The sequence below is a fragment of the Toxotes jaculatrix genome, chromosome 3, assembly GCF_017976425.1.
Source record: "Toxotes jaculatrix isolate fToxJac2 chromosome 3, fToxJac2.pri, whole genome shotgun sequence".
NCBI lineage: Eukaryota > Metazoa > Chordata > Actinopteri > Toxotidae > Toxotes > Toxotes jaculatrix.
In genome coordinates this window covers 12,038,988-12,061,827 of record NC_054396.1, presented here as the reverse complement: position 1 = coordinate 12,061,827, position 22,840 = coordinate 12,038,988, and the positions used below count along the sequence as shown (strand labels likewise).

The window sequence follows — 22,840 nt, the reverse complement described above, 5'->3', positions numbered from 1 at the left end:
CGGAAAGAATGAATAGCAGCACTCAAAAGGATTACATATGATAAACCTGGTAGCATCATCATAATTCTTGGTGTAGAGACGGGTTGTGCTTTTTATATGCAGTCACTTAAAAATAATTGGTGACCACTTCAAAATGGATAAAGTTTATGGTATTTAAAACAGATCTATAAAATGTCCATGCCACTCTGAATAACATTCGAGAATAAATATGCTTTATATGGGGAATTAAATTCTCATACAACATGCTCTTATAAACATTTACTTAATAAAGAAGATAGGAGGTGATACCTCATGGTATGAAAAGCCTGATTAATGTTCAGCGTAATAAACTGCAAACTACACACCTGTAGTTTTTCCTCCATCACAACTGATGCATTAGCAGATACCGAGATAATCCCCAAATATAAAAACTAATTCCAGAGGGGACAAGGTGCCTAAAAAATATCACTGTATTAGGCCACACAAATGACTGACGAGCAAGGCTTAGGTCAAAGTTCACATGTCCTGATACACTGAGAGAAACAATCACAGACAGGCACAAGTTTTAACCACAACATGACCTTTTTGAACCAACCTGCTGTCAAATTAGATGTGAAACAGTCACTGCCTCGGTGTAGATTAAAAGGTTTTCACCAATGAGTCCTGGAAAGACTGTAGCCTCTCTTCAAGAGAAACCAGCCAAAGGAATATACCACAGAAAAACAAAAACATAAAAAAACAAAACAAAAAACTGCTCCTATAGTCACTGGGAGGAATACGGCACAAAATTCAACACCCATTTCCTGGTGGTGTCATCTCCTGTTTGCACCAAAAAAAACAGGTGGTAGAGAGTTCGCGTTGGACTCTGAGTGGCTGCTGCATGCTGTCAGTCCTCAGTGAGGAGCCAAGAGGGAGAGTGGTAGAGGGAGCTTCAGATCTGTGTGTGGTGGTGTGTGTGTCCAGGTGGCGTGTAGGGGGGTGGCGCCGGGTTGGGTTTGATCCCTCGGCTCTTCATGTAGGAGATGAACTGATCGGGGATCTCTGCTAGCACGTCTTTGGCGAGCCGTGCCATGCTTAACACGTGGTTGCCTGTCCGGTCCATGTAATCTCTGAAGGGAACAAACTGAGAGAAAAGAGAAGAAATTGTGACTCAAATATACTTTTGACAACATATGGTTTCCCATGTCTAACATCACGCCATCTAGGGTTTTTGGACTACTGTTGTGATTCATGGAAAGCTCACAATACTCTTTAACAATGTACACAACCAGGTTTTAGGAGCAGTGTGGTATACTGAATGGAGACATCCAGAGGGCTCATATTTAAGCCCCAATGTTAGTCAACATTCGCTGGATCCTGCCAGCTTTAGGATGCTGATCTGTCACTAATCCTGTGCTCTGGCTTCCCTCAGGAGTGAGAGGAAATGAATAAGCCCAAGTGGAAAGATAAGTTTTATTTATCCTTACCAAATTTAGTACCTCTCTGCTTTTTCTTTTTTTTTTTTTTTTTTTTTTTTTATATTATTTGTCATAGCACATCAAGGTGTCCCCCTGGAAACTGTTTAGCAGCCACCCAAACCCTGATGCATCTTCATCTCATGGTCAACTTAGTTAGTAGATGATGGCCAAAACATTTAGCACTGGCCAACCTCCACTATAAAACTATGAGGGCATTGTCACTTACTCATGTGTTTTGGCACCGCAGGAACAGAAAGGTGGTGAGTCGCTTGAAACAGCTTGATAGTTTTGTGAATAAGACACATAAGGTTTCTTAGAGTGACACATAATATCAAAGTCTTTCGTCTCACAGGAGCCACACAGATGTCCTAATCTGTTAGAGTTGCCAGTGCCAACAGATGGTGTTTTGTCAGAAACAGGCATTTTAATGTATCAGCGCAACAGAGATAACAGTGGGAATTTAAAATGCATAACATGAAACAGTAAATACTGTATAATCCAGAGCTTGATAAACATTTTTTGCCAATATTGTATCTACACATGGTTGCAGTCAAGATGTCTGAGTAGTTCATTTACATTCTGTGGACTTTGACCCTGCACATTTCTGTTTTCCTGGTTTCAATCATCCAGTCAAAGTTTCATTCATGCTGTAAAGAGCAGTCACCTGAACAATGTCCCTTTCTGCCAGTTTCCCTCGGGATGAGATCCTGATGTCGTCACCATCCAGCTCCACCATAGCTGGAAGACACGCATGCACATACACACACATACACACACACACACAGAGTATGAGAACCAAGCAAGGTGAGCTGCATTTAGCACAGAGACAAAGTCTTCACTGATGTAAAGATTTAGTTATATTATATTAAAGCCATAACTTTTACCTTTAGCATCAGTAAAAGAGAAAAGATATTGAGCTGTGCTACTGTAATCTCTCTTTATGGCATGTCTAATCAACTAATAAGTCCTTTATTGCAGGCTATGCAATTTAGAATCATCTGTACTAAACACCGCAAACCCAGTAATTAACCTCAGCCATTTCTTCTACAATTATGCCTGCATCCACCTACGCACTCCCTTCACCACCGATTCAAATGAGTTTGTACAGTAATTTTCTCTTGGGTATTTCTCTGAATTAGTACCACAGAGGTGCTGGCTGTAACGCTAATAGAGTGTGAGTAAGAATTAAAATGTCAATTATTGGCTCATGTTTTATTCTGTTTTACTGACTTTATTAATGTAGATGGTATAAATTCATCAGAATATAACACAACAGAAGCTTTAGAACAGCTGTTTATATATATAAAACATTTTATATGTGCATACAGTTACTAGAATATTTTATAATTGTGACCATGCAGTGATTGGAAAAAAGTGAAAGTCTACATACCATCAAACTCAGCCTGACCCACTCCAACTATGATGATGGACATGGGAAGCTTTGCACCCTGCACAAAAATCAAAATAGAATAAGTGAAAAAACAAGATTTTTATTCAGAAAAACACACACAAGTATGCATTTCAACAAAGGGAGAGAAGCTTGTCCACAGCAATGATTACCTGTAGTGCACATTACTGTATATCAGACATTGTGGCAGTTACATGCTCACTCATGTAGGTTACAACCACACTAATGTTCTGTGTCGCCCTTCAACTAGCTGAATGACCTTTTCTCTTCATAGAGATAAAAGAAGGTGGGTTAGGCAGGACAGTGAAATACTGATGTGAATCTTCAACAGAAAACTTGTTTTTGTTGCTGCTTTCCTTATCCCAGATGTTTTCCATCCTCGAATCCAATTTTCTGTCATATGAATCCTCCCCTGCTCTTATCGTGGCATGACACTCTGTGTTTGCCCACTGAATGCTGGTTATCAGGCCAGGGAGTGGAGATTAAACTCACTAACAACACCCCTGAGATACTTGGCCAACAGGGCTGTAGTATCAGTACTAAAGCTCGTTTGATAGCTAAAAAAAAACAATCACAACAGTTGATTCCTCATATAAACAAATTTCACACAAAGATATGATCAAATTTATCCCCAGAATTCCCAGCCTGGATTGACAAAATGCTAAGAACTATGTGTGGACATTATGAAATTTAAGAAGCTGATATTGGCTAAGAAGGAACATTTGTCCACAAGGAGAGAAAAAAGTGAATCAGTTGGCATAAACACTGATAAAGTCTTACATGGCAGGGAATGGATGGTGGTATTTGTGAGCCAGGAGAGGAGGGAGAGGGAGGAGGTGCCAACTCCAGTCAGTACAGCAACCATCCTCAGACACCCGCCCGGCCACTCCCAGCCACATCTCAAGCCGAGTAACACTGCTGTTTGTCCCTCTACTGTCCAAGTCCATAATGCCAAAAATGGCAGTTGTATGACACATATCCCGCCCCTCCCTCCAAAAAGCCCATTGTCTGCTTTATCAATCAATCACCAAACTAACCAAACTTTTAAAGTTGTTTCTATCAGTTTTGACTGGTGATTCTATACATGCAGTTTTTGTGTCCTGGTCACCATAGTTATGCCTCTCTTCCCATTCGTTTAGACAGAGGCATGATCTTGTCAGCCCAAAATAACTGCCCTGTAGCGTTGCCAATATGGCTGCTGAGTGGCAAGACTTGCCTTGAAGGATTCCTTGGAGCTATTCCAATAGCATGGCTAAATTGCTTATGTGAAAGAAAATAGCAGATTTACAAGTTAGGGTTAGTTGTAGCAGGTTTTTCCTTTTCGGCAGTTAGAAACAGTGCAGTTGAATCAGAAGGATTGTTAATCTCTGTTCACCCAGATTATTAGTAAATGTAGGATCAAAGGGTACCAATAAAGAGATTTTCTTACAATTCTGCTTGAGTAACAGTGACTGCATTGCTCTCTGGCAGGCCATGTTAGTGCCTGTTGTTGTAATTTCCAGATCAATGGCAACATAAATGCTCAATGCAAAAGCTGCTATTATGTGTAATGAGTTTCCTGCAGTCACATATTTTCACAAAGCCGTTATAATAAGTGCAGTTTTCCTAACCCTCTAGCACAAGACAAATGTACTGTGGCAAATCAGGCAACCTCTTATTGCCACGGGGATGAAAGCAGTTTCTGTCGACACCACCTAAGCAGCAGCACATCAGCGCGATTATCAGTGTTCAACACAACTCCTGTCAGTGCCTGTCCTCCCACACACATGCACACATAAACACACACTTGCAGACATGCATGTGTGTGAGATATACGCACGCATCAGAACATCAAATGCCACCAAAAATAACCTGGCAATCCACCATGCCCCACTTTTGCCATCCTCCTGTCACACTGAATGGCAGCTGAGATCCAGTCTAATGAGACGACAAAACAAAGCGTCAATCAACTCTCATTACTCCAACAGCTCACTGCAGTGTGCCGCTTAAACCCAAATGTCATGCATGTGCATGCTTTGATTGGTCTGTGTGTTTGTATATGTGGTTGCGCACACGCACACAGGTTTATAGATATGTGTTTGGGGAGGTGATTGTCCTGTCCGTACAGGGGTCACTTCACTCACAGACCATCTCTCAGAGGCTGTCTCAGAGCTCAGCTCACAGAAAAGCTTAAGCACATTAACTATACTTGTTAATGCTGTCACATACTTTACTATACTATACTTCACACTGAATTAATGATGTAATGAAGTAAAGATTTAAGTATTTTTTTTATCATCTCATTACTATAGCCTCAGTTTCTTTAGGTGCACCGCTGTTATTTTACTTCTACCCTGAATCATTTCAACCATATTCCTAGAATCATTCTTTGATGTAAAAACTTGAAACAAAATGTCCGTCATATAAATACAGTGTCATGGTACACCTTCAAAAATCACATAGTTCCTCATCACATACACTGACCACTTTCACATGATCCTTGTTTTAAAACGAGTCGGCAAGAAACATTTCAAAGTTAGCCAAAGATGGCGTTTTTTAACCCACTCAGGTGTGATCAGCTAGCAGCTAGCTGTGACAGTTTAGTTCACTTCAGCCCACAAAATCGGTGATGACCGGTCATTAATGAAAAACTGCTTTTGTCTGTCATTGTCTGAAATCAGTCGCTCATGAGCTCAAAAATTACAGAGAGTTTTTATGGCAAACCTTTCACTGTTATCACTGTCAACTGCTTTTGTGCCATGTGGGAAAGGAAAACTTCACAGTCATAGCAACAGTAATGAAAGGTGTGGGCCTTAGCAAACAGTCAATTATTGTTCAATATGCTTCACTTCATTACATGCAAAATGACAGGATCATGACATTTTTAAGAACTGTTACCACTGGTATTTAGATATCTGAGCATAAATAGTTTATACAGAGCCATGGACTGTGTAGCCTGTGCTTGTTGTGTTGTGTATATATGGAAATCCTACACTTGCTAATGCTGTGTCTGGATTCAGCACACTGCAACAACAACAACCCAAACCAAGTCTGTAAAATCAAATGGCTGATTGATTCACAAACAGCACCCACATTTACATAAAAGGTCTTTCTCTTTCTCCACAGTATAAACTTAGTTTCACATCACATCACCAGGTATTCCATTACCTCTTGCACAACAAAGTTCAGCATCCAATACAAAGTGAAAAGCGGTGAAATGGTTGTGAAGTGTTCATTGGTGGGTCCTGGCATTGATAAAGAGATGAAGCGCAAAACACTGACAGATAACAAGTACAAGATGTGAAAGAGAAAAAAAAATCAAAGGCAACAGAGAGATTTTGTATGAGTGTGGTGAGAGAAGTATGGAGAGAGCAGATGAAGACAAAGAGACTTAGATCTTTGAGATGGGGAGAGACAGCAAAAGTCTTTGTATTTGTGAGTGAGGGTGTCTCACAGCTCTACAGAGAGAACTAGGCAGCAGAGGGACCCGGGCTGTGAGCAGAGGAGGGGGATGCTGAGTGACTGACAGCTGGATTTCTGTAGAATAGCAGATTCTGTTGAGACTGATAAACCCCTTCTATTCCACCACATGGGTTTGTTACTGAAAACATGGGGAGGCAGACACTCCCAAACTGTCCTGCCTAATGCCCACACTTTAAAACCAAAACACATTAAAAAAACAAAAAACCCTGCATGCACACGTGAACCCACTCCAGATGTTCACACAGTGTTGTGCACATTCAGTCTTCCTCTCTCTCTGCTACTCATTCTGTCTCGAAGATACCTTCCAGCATGAATAAGGATGAGAAAAGACTTATATAACCTCGGCACTGTGTCCTCCCTCGCCCATGATCCGTGGAGAGCAAAAGGGAAAAAGCAGTGGAAGCGGCAAGCATCAGTAGACAGTCAGGGTGGAAGCAGTGAGATAGAGCAGCAGGCAAGATCTTAAAAGGAAGGTGTGGCTGTTCTAATGTTTTGACTAACAGTCGCAAATTCCCTTTAAATCCAGTCTGCTGGGTGTTCTGTGCCTGCGGCAGGCTGAGGTGGAGGACGAAGGGAGAAAAAGAGGAAGAGACCAAGAAAATGGAAAAGGAAGCCAGCTACCTGCTATTTAAAGCTGGGAGGAAAATAAAGAGTTAGGACAAGTTTTGGGGAAAGCTCTGAGGAATAAAGCACAATATTGTTTTTTGTTTACTGAGGCAGCAATATCTTTTCTAATCCTGTATTTCATATCTATGTTCACTATAGATTTAATAGTGTTTTTTTCTGGTGAAAAACCTTTTAAGACAGTAGAGGATTGACTGACAGTAAAGTAATAAGCATTATCTGTGTCTTAAGCAACTTTGGTGTGGTTGTCGGGTAAAACAGTCTATTACTTGATCTTGATAGTGCTGTGTGCACTCTACAACTGCTACTGTCACATGGCTCCCTCTGTGTATGACTTGCAGTGAAGACCACAAGGAACATATGGGCTACATATTTTCATCTGAGAGGGACACAGTATCCACACGATCTAGCAAAAATCATTTAACTGACTGAAAGTAAATTAATCAAGATCTGTGTTGATAATCCACTAATAATTTTATATCAAGCATTAATGCTAAACATTTGCCGGTTTGAGCTTCTCAAATGTGATTATTTTGTGTGTTTTTCTTTTTTATATCCTTGTAAAAAGAATATCTTCAGGTAGTTGACTGTTAATCAAACAACACAAACGTATTAAATCTGTCACCTTTGGCTGCTGGAAACTGCGATGGGCATTTTTTCACCATTTCTTTATGTAATGAAAAAGAAATAAGAAATAAATGAGGGATTTATTGATTCTGGAAATAATCTTAAGTTGCCTGGTCTTGTGTTGACTGGTCTTTTATTTGTCAATTTAAAGTTGACATTTTGGGGAGATGCACTTATTCGTTTTCTATCAGAGAGTTAGATGAGAAGATTGATGCCTCTCTCATGTCTGCCCAGTAAATATGAAGCAATAGACAACAGGTGCTTAGCTGAGTTTAGCATAAAGATTGAAGGAAAAAAAATCCATCTACAAGTGCTCCTAAAGCTCAGCCATGAACAACATCAACCATACACAAACTGAAGGGTAAAAATGACAAACTGCTATTTGTCATTATTGCATTGGTTGTCTAAGTCTTTTCGTCACCTTAAGGTTTCCAAGCAACCAGCAAAGATTTTGCTACCTGCGGACAGAGCCAAGAAAACAGGTTTCTGTTTTCCCTTTTTCAGTGTTTATATGTCGCTAACCGGCTGCTGGTTGTAGCTTTGTATTTATCTTGAAGATATATGAGTAAAATCAGTCTTCTCATCTGAAACCTTGGCAAAAAAAAAAAAGCAAATGAGCTTATCCCAAAATGTCAAACTACTGCTTCAAACACTTTTTTTCACAGCACCGTTCACTTCAAAAGCACATTACCTCCCCCCTTTCCCATTCTTACATTTACAATGGCCTCTTTGGTCTGGGCCATGTCAGATATGACGCCGTCTGTGATGATGAGGAGCACAAAGTACTGAGAGCCATCCTGCACCGCAGCTGCATACCTACATGTGCATACACACACACACACACATACAGACAGAAATGAAAAGGGTATTGTTTAATCTCATTTAATACAAAAACAAATCTAACATCTAAACATCAATACAGAAAAACATGATGATACATGCCTTATCGTGTGCACCCTCCACATGCAAATTCAATAAAAATGTTCTTTGTCATTCCCGTATCTCAGATAATGCTCATTAAAATGCCTCATGAGAACCCACTGATTAATCAGGCCAAACAATCAAGTTTAAAACAAAGCTGGTTTACGCTGTTTGGTTCACAGATTAACACCTTTGTTGAAATCTCTTTCTTCTCAACTTCACCTATTCAGATGCTAAATACTAATGATGCCTGGGTATTCTCATAGTGATGGCTCCTTGCCGCAGCTTAAAACGTGTGACTCCATTTTATCAGAATGACATTTTTAATTACAACAGAGCATTGGCTTAATCAGTTGGAGAATAGTTTGGCTATGGCTCAACAAACGAGACGGTGAGAGGAGCAGTGACAGTGAGAGGTGGGGGTGGGTGTTGGGGGCACAAGAATCCACTCAGATCATGTCACAGTTTGCATAGTTTTTTGTGTTAACTTCAAGTGATGTCAGTATATGTTAATGGCTATAGGCCCCATTTGTCATTTGTTCCATCAGCTAAATCCGCCACTCTTTTGATAGCTGTCAGCCGATCTAAATTCATGTTCAAGCATGTCACATCCTGTTTATTGTGTCTGGCAGGACAGATAGTGTCAGTACACTAGGTCAGAAAAGAAGTGGCACAAGCAATCAAAACCAAATAAGGCCAGCAGTAAAAAAAAAAAAAAAAATGTCATGTGTTATTTTATCCTTGATTACTCGACTCTTATAGAAGATCAGTAATAATCACAGTCTGTTTGCAAATACGGAACATAAAAATGGATTCTTTCTCAGTTACATCTATTCATATTGTCTACAGGTCTTTTGAAAAAGACTAAACAATGGCCGCTTTTCTCCACTTATAAAACTCTTTCAAAATAAATTTGTGAGCATTTGTGTGAGTTTCACTGTTTGTATTATTGTGTTTTTAGTATTTGATAGAAATATGAATAATGTATAAATCATAATGAAAGAACCACAAGCAGAAAAAGTTGCCCCATGAGGAAAATCCACAGGGATGGAATGAAAATGACTGATACTAACCAAAGAGGATTGTAAATGAGGAATCCAAAAGTAAAAAAAAACACACAGATGAAGACTCGTACTGTTTTATTATTTTGTGCTTGATATTAATAAACTTGACAAATGGAACTAAGAGGTGGATTCTTGGTTTATGTAGAAGAAAGTAAAGGTGAAAATGCAAATGTGCAGATTTTATTTTTAATTAAAAAAAAGTATCAGCTTTTATGTCCTCATTGCTTTGCCACTTTAATTTCTATTCACCAGCTTGCACTGTTCTCTCACCTGGCCACATGGTTCACCACAGGAGCAAAGTTAGTTGGCCCGTACAGCTGCACTGTCTTCAGACTCTGATGGTATGCCTCTAAGATGCCTTCGATACCATTGCAGTACGGATTTTCCATGTTTCCATTCTGGAGAGGAGAAAAACAGTGCAAACAGACAACAAATCAATTTCATGGTGTGGGTGAATACATTTATCTAACAAAGAAGCAGCAAGATCTTAATTAAAGTACACTGGTTTAATCAGACATCATTAACTTTTTTCATATTACCAGGTCATGCGCAAAATTCATGAATTACAATAAACACACTAAATTAGAAAGACAATCCAGTGGCGTTATTTTGGAAGTTGGAAATAAAAAGCATGAAATAGCCTAATAAAAATCCATTGAATAGATTAATCAAATGTGAAATGAGGTGAGGGTGACTTCACCAGGGGGAACTCATGTGACACCCGTCCATCAGGGGGCAGTTTGGCTCCAAAGCCCAGAGCGGGGAACATCTTGTCACTGTCGTAGTCCTGAATGATCTCCCCGACAGCCTTCAGGGCCATGGCGTAGGCGTTCAGCTGGTACGGGTTCATGTAGTGCAGTGAAGTGGACTGAGAGGGGTTACCTGTTGACCGGTCAATAAATCATGAGGTCACTGTGGTGTAGTAGGTAAAAAGATAAGACTTCTACAATACAATATATTGTTCTTGTGCACATCTTCTACAATGACATGACATTAAACAAGCAATTTCTATTTGCTGCAGCCACTGATCACAATTAACATGACTCCTGTCAAGTGGAGCTGTCATGTTCAGTCCTCAGAGATGATGAATCATAACTTTTAAATCAACGGTTTGTAACACAAGGGTAATCCATTAACAAGCAATGGGAGGAAAGCCACAGTGAGAAATGAACACATCCAAATGATAAATTAAGCGAGCATTAAGAAAGCATTTCTGTGACTGTGACCTTCGCAAATATTCCCACTGTAATAACACATTATAATTAAGATCATGATGATGATTATTATTCAATATTAACAGGCCAGATGGGATATTGTGGATGTTTTTCAGAAAATATTTTTGTCATTGCATTGAGTGAGGTTATATGTAGGTGACGAGCTCAGCTTTTCCTTGCAGGAAAATCTTTTGCATTGTTATTTTCAGGCATAATTAATGGCATAAATGGTGTAGTTAGACTTAAGTGTGGCCCTTTCACATACAGCGAAGTCTTTGTGTCAAGATGAGGGTTATACATCATTTTCTTTGCCTACGATAACCTTTATTTAGAGTGTATTGACAGAGCGTTTAGGAGGTAGAGCTTTCTAGGAAAGGCTATTGTTTATAGGGGACAATGTATGTATTACATCTTGTGTACAGTATGTGTGCCCCACACCGTCTGCTTGTGTGTGTTTGCGTGATTGATTCTGCAATCGGACATGCCACAGTCAAAGAGCACTACTATTTGTTCTTGCCTGCCCTCCACATACACACTTTGCCGCTAGTATCACTCACCATTAGATGCTGTAAAATCGATGGCCACAGTGAAATTGATCTGAGTCCTAAAAGGGGGATGGGGAGGAGGACATGGGAAAAAAAAAAAATCAACAACAGAGAGCAACCACCAATAACAACATGCCAGGCCGCATTAAATTCCATTAAATACACACACAGTCTGCGACAAAACATGACAGTATGATCCCTACAACTAAGAAACAGTTTTCACAAAATATGATAATTACTTTTTATGATGATATAGTTACAAACAGATCAATATTTAATATGTCATTGCCATTTCTTGTCTTCATCTGCATTAAGATACAAAGTGCAGCTGCTCAGTTGTTAGAGTTAGATTTAAATGATTACACTCATCGGCTTATCTGACTTTCACCTCCATGAGGAGGAGTAGCAGGAGGTGCCGAAGAGCCTGAGCTTGGTAACAAGCAATTAGACTGATGGAGCACTTAAGAGCAAATCATAATCCAATTTTCCCTGCTGATGAAGCACTCCCCTCTTCTTGCTAATTTACGACAATGAGACGAGGCCTTCGGGGGCCTGAACGACAGCGCCTCATTATCTATGTGAGCCATCAGAGAGGAAGGTGAAAGAATGATAGTAAAATGAACGAGTGAAAGATTCACATTAACCTTTCCATTCGGGGTGGGGGACGGAGAATATGCCACAGCCTGACCCTGCTAACCTTAGCATTAATTAAACTTGTTTTTATTAATTCATGAAGACTCTGGAATGTATCACCTTCTCTGCATGGGAAGGCAGGTTTGAAAACTCTGTGTGGTAGGAAATTCCGGGATTTTTGCTGTCATTCTCTCTTTTTTTTTTGCCTCAGTTGATAATTTAGGTTTTGATAATTTTGGTTTGAATTCCCCATCCACTCTTTGTTTGTGTGTGTCAGGGTGAACCCTCGTAAATGAGCCTCCTTGACAAAATGACAAGGCAGTCTTATTATGTAGTATTTCAACTCTATCCTTTCTAACACAACTACAGCAACAGTTATTTAGCTTTTCTGTTTGGGCAAAATCAACCTTTTCATCAACATTTTTCTTATTTTAGCTTAACTTATTGGCATTTCCCTTTTACAACACCACTTCATCCTAATTCAAATTCTTGGCTGGTAAAAGGTAATGTTCAAATTATTAACCTGATATGAGAGCAGTGAACCATAATCACTGCAGAGAGATGGCCCCTATCATTATATTTCAAGCATATCTCGTCCTCTCAGTTCTCGCTCCTGAACTGTCCCAGTCCTGCACGACTTTTAGAGTGAGAAAAATTATGAAAGCTGTAACACCAAATATTACTGAAAAGTGCTTTAACAGCTAGCGTAGAAAAGATTTTTACACATAGTGCTTCACCTTTTTCATGCAGCAAAGAGCACTGGACACTTAATGTGACACACTTTCCTAACTTTCATCCATTTTCTTAATAGCAAAAGGTTCCACATTTGCAAGAACCAACTCTCTGATGTGTCATTCAGCAACTTCCAGAGTAATGTTAGGGGGCAGACTGATGAGAATGATATTTTTGAAGTGGGGCTACTAAACCTTAAGGTTATTGTATCATAGATCAGCCAAAGCCAGGAGCTGTCAATGAAATCTGTCACACTTGTCAGTCCTGCCACAGCCCATAAAGCCCCTGACAGCCTGCCCACTGTGATGGGACAGTGGAGATCAAAGGACCGCCCAACTTTCCTGAAAGGCACAACTCACCTGAGAAATACTTGATGTTTACATGTCAAACTTCTGCTTTAAAACTAAGCTGAGGTCGAAAGACTGATACCATCTTTGAAGAGAGTAAAGCTGTAGCCAGTTCATTTAAAATATATTTGGCACTTTAATAACACAGACCCCTCCTACTGTGAACTTATAAATCAGTTTATCAAAGTTGTAATGGAACAGTTTACACTGTGGTGCCACACATTGAAGATAAGGGGATAGAATTATATGCATTTTAATACAAAGACTCTATAGATATATTGATTTTAGAATTCCCATTACAAGTAATTAATCATCAAGATTACTTTCTTTAGTAGTTTTGTATGTGTCATTAATCCTTTAAAGAATAATTTCAGTTTTCAGAAGAAATGTTCTGATGATTACGACCTCATCCTGCAGAGGTAGACATGAACATTCCTGCCCTTTTGCGCCTCCTATTTAACCAACCAAATCAAACATAATTTCTCTCCTTAACTGCTGGATTTAATGCTTTGTAAAACCACAACATTTAGTTTGAATAGGACAGACAGTCACTTCCACTCACCCTCCTTTGATGTAATCCAAGAATGTGAACTCTGACTCCACTGAGAATGAGAGCAGGGTCACCTGAAATTAAAGGCGAGGAGAGATTTGATTAAACACAGAAAATACCAAAAAACCTTTTATATCTCAACTTGGTTTAGCACTTGAGTCTCAGTCTGGAAAAAAGATGTGAGCTGGCTGCTTTTCTGATGACTGATTAAGTTACATTGCCAGAGGACAAATTTGAAGAGGGGATGAGAAGCATTTGTATGCATTACTTGCAGATGCCCCACACTGCTGGGTAAGTTGTGTGAAAATTCATGTCTCAGTTAGTTGTTGGTGTCGCCCACTGTGATCTCTCATGTCCTTCAAGTCCTGCAGTCCCTTCATCCTTTATTTTGTCCCACTTACATACTTTACTGCTGCCAGTTTTCTTTACTAACTCTATCTCCATACAGTTCCTTTCACAATCCAAAGTATACATCTTCCATAATCACCTACAGTACCATATAGTATAGTATAGTATAGTGTGTGCACAGGTAATGCAAATAAACACAGTAACAACTGCTGAGTATGTTCTTGTAGCTGAATCTCAAAACCACTAAACCAACAAAGCGTCTTTTTATCCCAAAGCTTTTTATCGATAAAGCTTTAATTAATTGTTTTGTGATATGAAAAGTAATGAGGAAATCTATTTCTTTTTCTTTTCAGAACATAGAAAGCGCAGATTGGCATCGTCTTCGAAGGAGCCAACACTTACAGTACAATTAGATAAAAGTAATCATTTAACTGTAGAGAAATAGCTGTGGAGCAGAAAAGAGGCACAGTGCCAGTCCTGATTAGCTGCCAGAGGCATACTCACTGTTCCAGAGTTGACATATTTCTTTTTCTTCATTTTCTTCTTGGTATTAATAACCTAGAAAATAAATAAGGAGAGGTATATGTGATCTGCATTAGTAGCCTGTAATTATAAAGCTCTCTGTAATTTGACTAGCAACGATATATTTTTACACGTGTTAAAACAGAATTTCCCTGACTTATCTCACCCTGTTTTACACACATTCGTACCCCATGCTTTACTATATAATTCCTTTCTAATTTGGTGCAGCAAATGTTATGAAGACGTGTATGTGGGCGGTGCGGTCTGCCATCCAGCAGACATATGTAGTTCGTAGATAGGATGAACAATGTGTTTGTCCGTGCAGCTGACGGAAAAAAATATCAGGGAATGAAGTAAGATGTGTGTGCATGAAGTAACAGATGGTTGTTATGGGAAAGCGAAGCTCATGAAAGATCATTTATAAATATTTAATATAGAAAGACTTTATCCTGTTTAAAGATCTGCTTCAATCACACTGTTAAACAGAAGAAGATTAGAAATTCAAACCTGAATCTCAGGCTACAAAGAATCGATGGATGAAGAAGGCTTAAGATGCAAGACTTACATTTACTTCACCGGTATTGTATCGGCTCCAAAACAAGAGAGAAATGTCAATCCGGAGACCAAAGATGTCTCAGCTTATTACCTCGATTCTCTAAAACTGCTAAGCATGAAAGTGACAGCCCCTAATTTAACATGGAGGGATGGCAATTTGTCTGACACACTGAACAATCTGCTGATGCAAAAACTAAAGGGCCTTTCAGTCTCACTGGGAGGTAAAGAAGAATCAAGAGTAGCGTTTAATGGAGCTGACATCTAAAAGACAGGTATTTGTCCTTCAGCTGAAGGCCACAAAACCACAAAGGCATGAGGGTATTGGCATGTCCTCCTTTTTGGTAATATTTTGATTTTCAACAGTTTTGTATTCATTTTTTTTTTTACATGGATTAATTTTCAGTGGTGACTAGAACACCCTATCATATTTCCCCACAGGTTTACAAAATAAATTTTGTTTTGGACAAAATAAGTAGTGATTTTCGAGAAACAGGACACAATAGGACACACTTGTGTCATTTACAGACCTTGCCCGTCAACCTTGGAATCTAGGATAAGACATTTAAATGAGTTGTGTTTGTAATTTGCATACAGAGCTGTATTGTAGGCTATTAAGAGACACAGTAAGCTATCCCATGAGAAGTATTGAGAAATAGCTGTGATCATTTTAAATCCCTGGATTGTTCTGCTATTAATCCAGTTTCACGCTGCTGCTAATAGCTCCGTTTCTATGTGTGTCAGCATCCAGGTGATTATAGTGGCAAAATAAATCTTGCATTTTGAAAAGAAGAAAATGGGCAGAGGAAATAGCTGCTTGGGAGAGGTGAGGAGACATGCACAAATACTGTACAATACAAATGCCCTTTTAAAAATTGAATTAGGAATGTATGGAATAACTTCTTTTGTAACTGTTGAGCAAATGCATTTGTTTGCTACACGAGTAGAAGACATCCATTGAAAGAAATGTGCTAGACTAATGGGAAACAGTGCAGCAGTGATGTCAGAGATAGAAATGTCACTTGTGTCAGAAAAGGGATCCAAGATATCCGACGTACAGGGAATCCAGATCTCAGGAGCCACCAGACACGTTATTGAACTGTGGAAAAGCTGGAATTACTCACCTCGTACACATTGAACTGGCTCTGCCCTCGAGCAAGCTCTCGGTAGCTGGTCGTAAAATCCCCGATGAAGTCGTGGCTGGGAGAAGGAATAAAGGTGGAGAAACACCAGTGAGAATGAAAAATATCAGGTACAAATAACAGGACACGATGGGACTTTGTGACAGGATGATCTTTAACTGAATTTTACGATAAAATTTCACTCAGTTCAATACCAGTAGTGTTGTGTTTTGGGAGTCACACTCACCTGCCATCCCGATCCCAGTCATACACCTCCACCTTGATTGTTCTGTAAATAAAACGCCCCAACAACACAGGTTAGATTTTAAAGAAGCATGCTAGTTGGCAAACAATCTTCCACACATTCAGTAGCTCATTCTGGAGCTCCTGATCATATCCTAAGATTCTCGTCAGCATTTGAAATTTTCACAGTTGACATGGAAGGTTTAACATTTACAATCGTAAGATCAAAAGCTCCAGGATCCTTGGACTGTCTGGTCAGACTGCTTTGCACTCATTCACTCAAACATACATAAGAAAGGAAGTAATTCAGACAAGTTGGAGAGCAAGTTTAAGTGAACCCCTTTCAGCTCAGCAATCTGAGACATTGGGTCCTCCTCTCTCTTAGAGTTCCATATTGACTGTAAGACTATAATGGCCCGGAGTGGGCAATATTTGGGATCTTGCACACAAGACCAATAAGCACAGAAACAGATGTACATTAATATTGTACCAGTTTACAGCCATTTTTACAAGATAAGTGTAGCTCGGCAATGTCTGTCTTCCGCTGCCTCAGACTGATCTCTAGGGCACAGCATTTAAAAATGCCCTCTGGAGTTTTTTTGTAAACAAACAAAAGTTACTTGTATATTCAGTGTTTCTCATCAAACTGAGTTGTCTGTATCTTTGAGGTTTAGTGTGTTTCCTTCATCATAAAACTTTTGCAAAGCCTGCTTTTTTTACTTGCAGTCTTCCTCATAACTGCCTTTGTTGGCACGTTACTGCCACCACTATGTGCATGCATGACACTAAAACAAAACAGACTAAGGTTGTTGATATACTTGTTTTGAACAACACATTTGCATGTGCATCACGACCACCTTTTGTTTCCTTTGTTCCTTGTGTGCATTTGTAGTGCACATACTCAGCTATTAATTTGATTCTTCTGCAAGATGCAATGCTACATTTTAGAGGCAGGGATAGAATCAGAAAGTAAGGACGACAGTGGTTTCGGAAGCAAATACTCTGAACAATGATGTTGCAATGATGTGCATACTCATCTACAATGATGTGATCTACAATACATGACCACTTGTAAAACCATTTTCACAAGTAGTCAAAACTTCACAGGGTGCCTTTAAACCCTCGGTGACATTTACCCACTATATGCAAAAACAGTACATGTAAGAATGTTGTCTTAAAGAAAGTAATTTTAAGAAGGAATTTCTTTTTGTAGAAAAGAAAAAAAGACCCAAAGTTTCTTTTGAACCATGTGGCTACATGTAACTGTCGGAGCATTTCTGGAAGCTAGTTCATGTCTGAATAGGCACTATAGGCACACTGTGGGGGAAACATAACCAGACTTCTCAGCAACAGCTTCATTAAGTTCATTAAGGCTTTTGTAATTAACAAGGACAGGAGACAGCAGCAAAAGGTGTCTACTACCGTTTCATGTCAACCGCAAAAACCTTGGTCTTTTCATGGCTAAATACACAAGACTCATCACAACTGAGTCCTTTGGGGATAAGAATTATGTTTTGGTGTATTAATGATTGAATGATTCATTAGGTAGAGGGTATCTTAATCAAAGATTTAAACAAACCTTTTTTTTTTTACTGGAGTCCCCTGATATCATTTCACTTAAAAGCAGAAAAAAATGTGTTTTGAAATGGTGCTTTGGGAACCCCCAAAAACTGATGTCACTTTGTTCTAAACCTGGGATACTTGCCGGCTTCTGAATGAGGCATCTCGCACAAGAAAAAGTCAACTTGTATAAAGTACTCCCTCCAAAATTTTTAACTTGCAAACTGCAGCACATGTTAACTTACAACACTCAAAAGAAGCATCAGAAAAAAAAAGACACACTGATGACATTTTACGCAAATGCAGCAGAAATAATGTCCCTGCAGAGTGAAGAGAAAAAAAGAAAAAAAAAAACTTTTTTTTTGGCACTTTCATTCCTGAGTCACATTGATCTCACCCCCATGTCTCCCCTCTCTCCCCACTTCGTCTTACACAAGTACTGACACCAGCCCAGATCCAAAGAAAATAGAAGCAAGCGGCACATCAGAGACTCTTTCCTGTCACTGAGGAATTGAAAGATGCCTGAAATAAGCCCAACTTCCTCCCTGCCACCTGGCCCCTGTCGTTCCATGGTGACAGTTTGTTCTTTTGAGGTTATCTTCAAGGCTGTGAGCTAGAGAAAATGTGCTTGTCACCTAGGTGGTAGAAACACGATGCTTCTTATCCAGTGTGGAAAAAGCGAGGGAACGGGTAGAGGTAGGACAGATACAGAAGGAGATAGCAGAAAAAGGAGGAAAAGTCAGAGACAAGATTCAGCCAACCTTCCCCAGACCAATTTATATGCAGGAGCGAAATTTAGTGCTAGGTGTAAGTGGTGCAGTTGTAGTGCACGCCATGCTAGTTGAATAAAGGACCTGGAAGCTGCCATGTCAGCTCTGAGCATTTACCATCATTTTATTTCAAATCTCTGTATCCTAACTAACAGCTGCATCAGAGGACTTGGGAGCGCCGATACTTGAGTGGCCCCTTGAATTCTCAGAACAATATACACTCCAAAACTAATCTGCCACCGATATCTTCGGCTACTATTCAAAGGCATCTTTAATGAACATGACTCATCTTCAGTAATGGAGGCGCATATAATTGAGGGGGGAAAAAAGGAGACTGCATTTGACACTGAACAATTCTTCAGCTCCAATTACACAGATCTGTCTGTGATCTTTTGCCAGTGATGAAAATAGACCATGTTTGAGTAGGGCTAGCATGCTAATGAGGAAGAATTGATTCTTTTGATGTTTCCAATGAATTATCAGCATTAAAATATATACCTTAGGTACCACCCACAGATAGGAAACGGGGGTGTGAAAGATGTGTATGTATAGAAAGATGGTGAGAATTTAATTTCCTCATGCATCGATTATTGAGCAGAATATACAACAACTTGGAAGTGCTTTCCATGTCTTTCCTCTAGTTTCACACTCCCCCATCCTGTTCTCCATGACTTACTCATCTGGAACAGGGCCTTTGACATATTGGATTTCTGTTTTTTCCTTCTGTTACACTGCAAGTATACTCGCCTCTGAAGCCTCTTATCTGTTATTCTCCTCTCCTTCATTTCTCCTCTCTCTTTCTCACTTCTCTCTTATTACTTTCCCTACTTTGCTTGCCTTTCCGTACACTTTCCTCTTCTTTGCCAAAATGTACAGTGAATATTCCTCTGGAAAGATAGATTTGTTCAAGGATACCTCAGATGCTCGCTGCCGTCAGGGGATTCAACTGGATCCTGTCACTTGAAGGACGGTCTGCCTAATCAAAGCGCCACCCTGACGCCAGGCAACAAAGTTGGAAGGTGGTGGTGTTTTTATCCTTGTCTGTGTATTTGCAAGACCAACAGAACCGACAAATAGCAAGCAGCTCTTCTCCTGTAACACATTTTCTAGTGAATTACAGAAGGTGCTGCACTAATAGATGTTACCTTGGGGCAGAAAGGCATAATTGGGATTCTTTTTTCTCACAATGAAAGGTTAATTTAAAGAAAAAAATATATATATATGGGGAGAGAGAGAGAGAGAGAGAGAGAGAGAGAGTGTGTCTGACACCACTACCTGCCACATAGCAGTAAATGGCATTTTGTTCCAGCAGGAGGACTAGAGTGCAGCACTATTTTTCAGTTTCCCACACACCAGTGCTTATTTGTCTGGTTCAAGAGATAAAGCCTTGCATCATCTCTTTTAGCACACACATTGAGTTTTCCTTTGTTCCTTTCAGAGATGTCAGATGGGAGAGAAGCAGAGTGGCCCATTTGGAAATCTTAAGTGCCCTTTGTTGGACTCGCTCCAGCTTCTCCTTTTGCCCTTTGGTGCATCAAATGAGAGGAACATGTCCAAACTTAAGCACTGATCTAATTAGAGCAAAGTAAATCAGCAGTGGGTCATCCACTGACATACTTGTTCAGGCAACAGATAGAGGTGCCTCAATGCCTTCTCCAACATGTGCTGGACTGGAAACGAGAGAGGGTAGAGTTAGTGCCAACCCAGACAACAAGCAGTTGGAGCCACAGGCAGTAGCTCTCCCTCTAGATATAACAGCAGTAAACACAGGGATGTGTCCTATACAAGTAATCTGAACCCTGTGTAACTCTTACCATTCAGGGTCATATAATTTTGCACTTTCCATTTGATCAAATGCTGAGTCCTCAATCTTGGAGGCAAAGCCAATAGAGTATTTTCAATTTGAATGCAAATGCTGAATGGAAACATTAGAAATAATAAAAAAAAAAAGTCGAGACATCACAAAAATGTTTTTACTTGTCTTGCTTAGCTGAGTTGGAAAAGTCGGTGTGTCAATAAACATAAAATGTGACAAATGTAACAGAAACAGACTTGAGTGAATAAATCATGAAGCACATGTAGCATTTGACTTAAACATTCACTGCAGCTTCTGCTAAACCATAGAGACTAAAAACAGCGACGGACAAAAACATCAGCTCTGTATGATGAGGAGACTGTGATATCCTCAAATTAACATAAACAAATTTAAATGCTGTATTTTCATGCTTTCCACATGGTCTCCGCATCGTTTGAGGTATAGAGGTATATTTATGTATATAATTTTATCTCAATGTGCCTAACTCTCTTTCTTTTACTGATTTTACAAAAGTTTGGTTAAAATTTTCACTATATTTGTTTGGAAACTCAAATTATGTAAAGTGAGACCAGCAAGTTTTTGGCTGAATCCAAATATTCAGACGTCCCTGCTCACCTTGCAGTGTCTAAATCTACAGAGTCCCGTCTGCAGATTCCAGAGACTTTGCTGAAAATTTTTGATTTGTTTGTTACAGTCTGCAAAGTTAGACAGACACAGGCTGCTTCTTGTGAGGACTTTCAGTTGAGGGTTTAATATGAATATAACATTAGCTGTGTGAAGCATCACATGTAAAGGAAAATTTTTACTGTGCATGCCAATCATATCTGTGATATTATGTAAACTATGTAATCTACACAAGTTGGCAACATCTATATCATTAAGACGTGTTCAGAAAAATACTTTGAAATGTCTCCATGGAAACAATCAAGGTCTTAAGTCATGTCTTTTGCACCCTCACATCATGGTGAGCATATGTACTGTGTACTATGTACTATGTTGGTCTGAACTGCTTCAGCTGATTTTTATTTATTTTTATTTATTTTATTTTTATGGGCACCACATTAGCACTTTTCACATCACTGGAAGCTTTCCTTCACTTGATGGATGTAAACAGTAATTACATGGATCAAAAGCACTGACAGCCTTAAGAGCCGTGTTTGTTGCATGAATACAGCGTGGATGATAATGTACCATCACAGAGGTTAAAAAAAAATAATTTATTAGTGGGTCTGAAGAACTATATAATTAAAAAAAAAAAAAAAAAGAGGCCGTGATTCCCACTCTCACCTCACTGAAATATGGACACAAAAAAACAAGCAAACACTGACACATAAAGTTTATTCCTCACCCACGCACCAGTATATAACCTGTTTATAGCGCTGTCTTGGTGATATTTCAAGACTTGCAGCATTTCAGGCTGTTTCAGCTTGTGGCTTGTCACATTTCATTATACTCTCTCAGCATACTCGTGTGTGTGTGTGTGTGTGTGCTCGCGCATTTTTGCATGGAACAGGAGCATTTTAGGAAATGCCTTTGATGCCCAGCTCAGTCCCTTGTGTATGATTGGCTCTGACAGGGTAGTGACCTCTTCTTAGGTTCATGTGTGATTGGCTGGCTCACACAGTTTCACCTAATATTTCTCAAGTATCAAAACACTTCTTGAGGCAACCCCATCATCAGTCAGTCAGTCAGTCTGTCTGTTTGGGATTTATCTCAGTTTTCTCAGCACACACCAGGTTCTCTGCATTCTCAGTAATTAGAGTTTGGCTGCTTACAAACAAGACAGGATAGACACCTCTGAGAGTGAGAGAGAGATGAACAAAGGAGAGGCAGAAAAAAGATACAGTATGCCACATGAAATATTTCCCCCCACAAAAGTAATCTGCCTGTCACTCCTTTTTCATCTTCCTTCACAGCTCCTTCATGATTTAGCTTGTTTTCTTCCCAGAACTGTCTTTTAAATTAGAAGCAGGCAGATAAGCTGGGAGAAAAATGAATTCCTATCCCCTCTGACACAACATGTCTACATTAATTATGGGTCTGCTCAGAAGAGAAACCTGTCATTATTTTACATATTTAGCGAGTAATGTACTCCTGTGTTTACAGGGCCAAAGTGTAAAAAACAAAGCGATGATGAACAGACCGCTTTACAGTATATTATTCAAAATACTTTTTGAATTGTACATTCATATATTCATTCACAATTTATCATATCAATTTTCTCTGTATTTTTTTTGGGATCAACTGACGGTTTGTCCAACCATGTCCCCATTATCTGCTCTTTCTACGCCTGACAAGGTTGCCGTTCTTTCATAGCACATAAACGGTTTAACAGTGACGGATTT

At 39.4% G+C, this 22,840-nt stretch overlaps 1 protein-coding gene across 5 annotated transcripts in view; it reads right to left on the bottom strand.

Annotated features, from left to right (window-relative positions):
- Positions 1-896: 896 nt before the first annotated feature.
- The window catches only part of cpne5b (copine Vb), a 106,855-nt gene continuing 84,911 nt past the window's right edge, over positions 897-22,840 (bottom strand). For 3 of the 5 annotated variants that reach the window (XM_041033749.1, XM_041033750.1, XM_041033747.1), the window contains 11 exons: positions 16,354-16,395; positions 16,110-16,185; positions 14,416-14,469; positions 13,576-13,637; positions 11,314-11,360; positions 10,243-10,424; positions 9,813-9,940; positions 8,271-8,373; positions 2,827-2,884; positions 2,101-2,174; positions 897-1,102 (listed from right to left, as the gene is read on the bottom strand). In XM_041033749.1, the coding sequence (XP_040889683.1) occupies positions 911-1,102; positions 2,101-2,174; positions 2,827-2,884; positions 8,271-8,373; positions 9,813-9,940; positions 10,243-10,424; positions 11,314-11,360; positions 13,576-13,637; positions 14,416-14,469; positions 16,110-16,185; positions 16,354-16,395 (1,018 nt within the window). In that variant the 3' untranslated portion in view covers positions 897-910. Of the gene's footprint in view, positions 1,103-2,100; positions 2,175-2,826; positions 2,885-8,270; positions 8,374-9,812; positions 9,941-10,242; positions 10,425-11,313; positions 11,361-13,575; positions 13,638-14,415; positions 14,470-16,109; positions 16,225-16,350; positions 16,396-19,435; positions 19,451-22,840 lie in introns of all 5 variants that reach the window. The other 2 variants (XM_041033751.1, XM_041033748.1) reach the window with 2 other exon arrangements.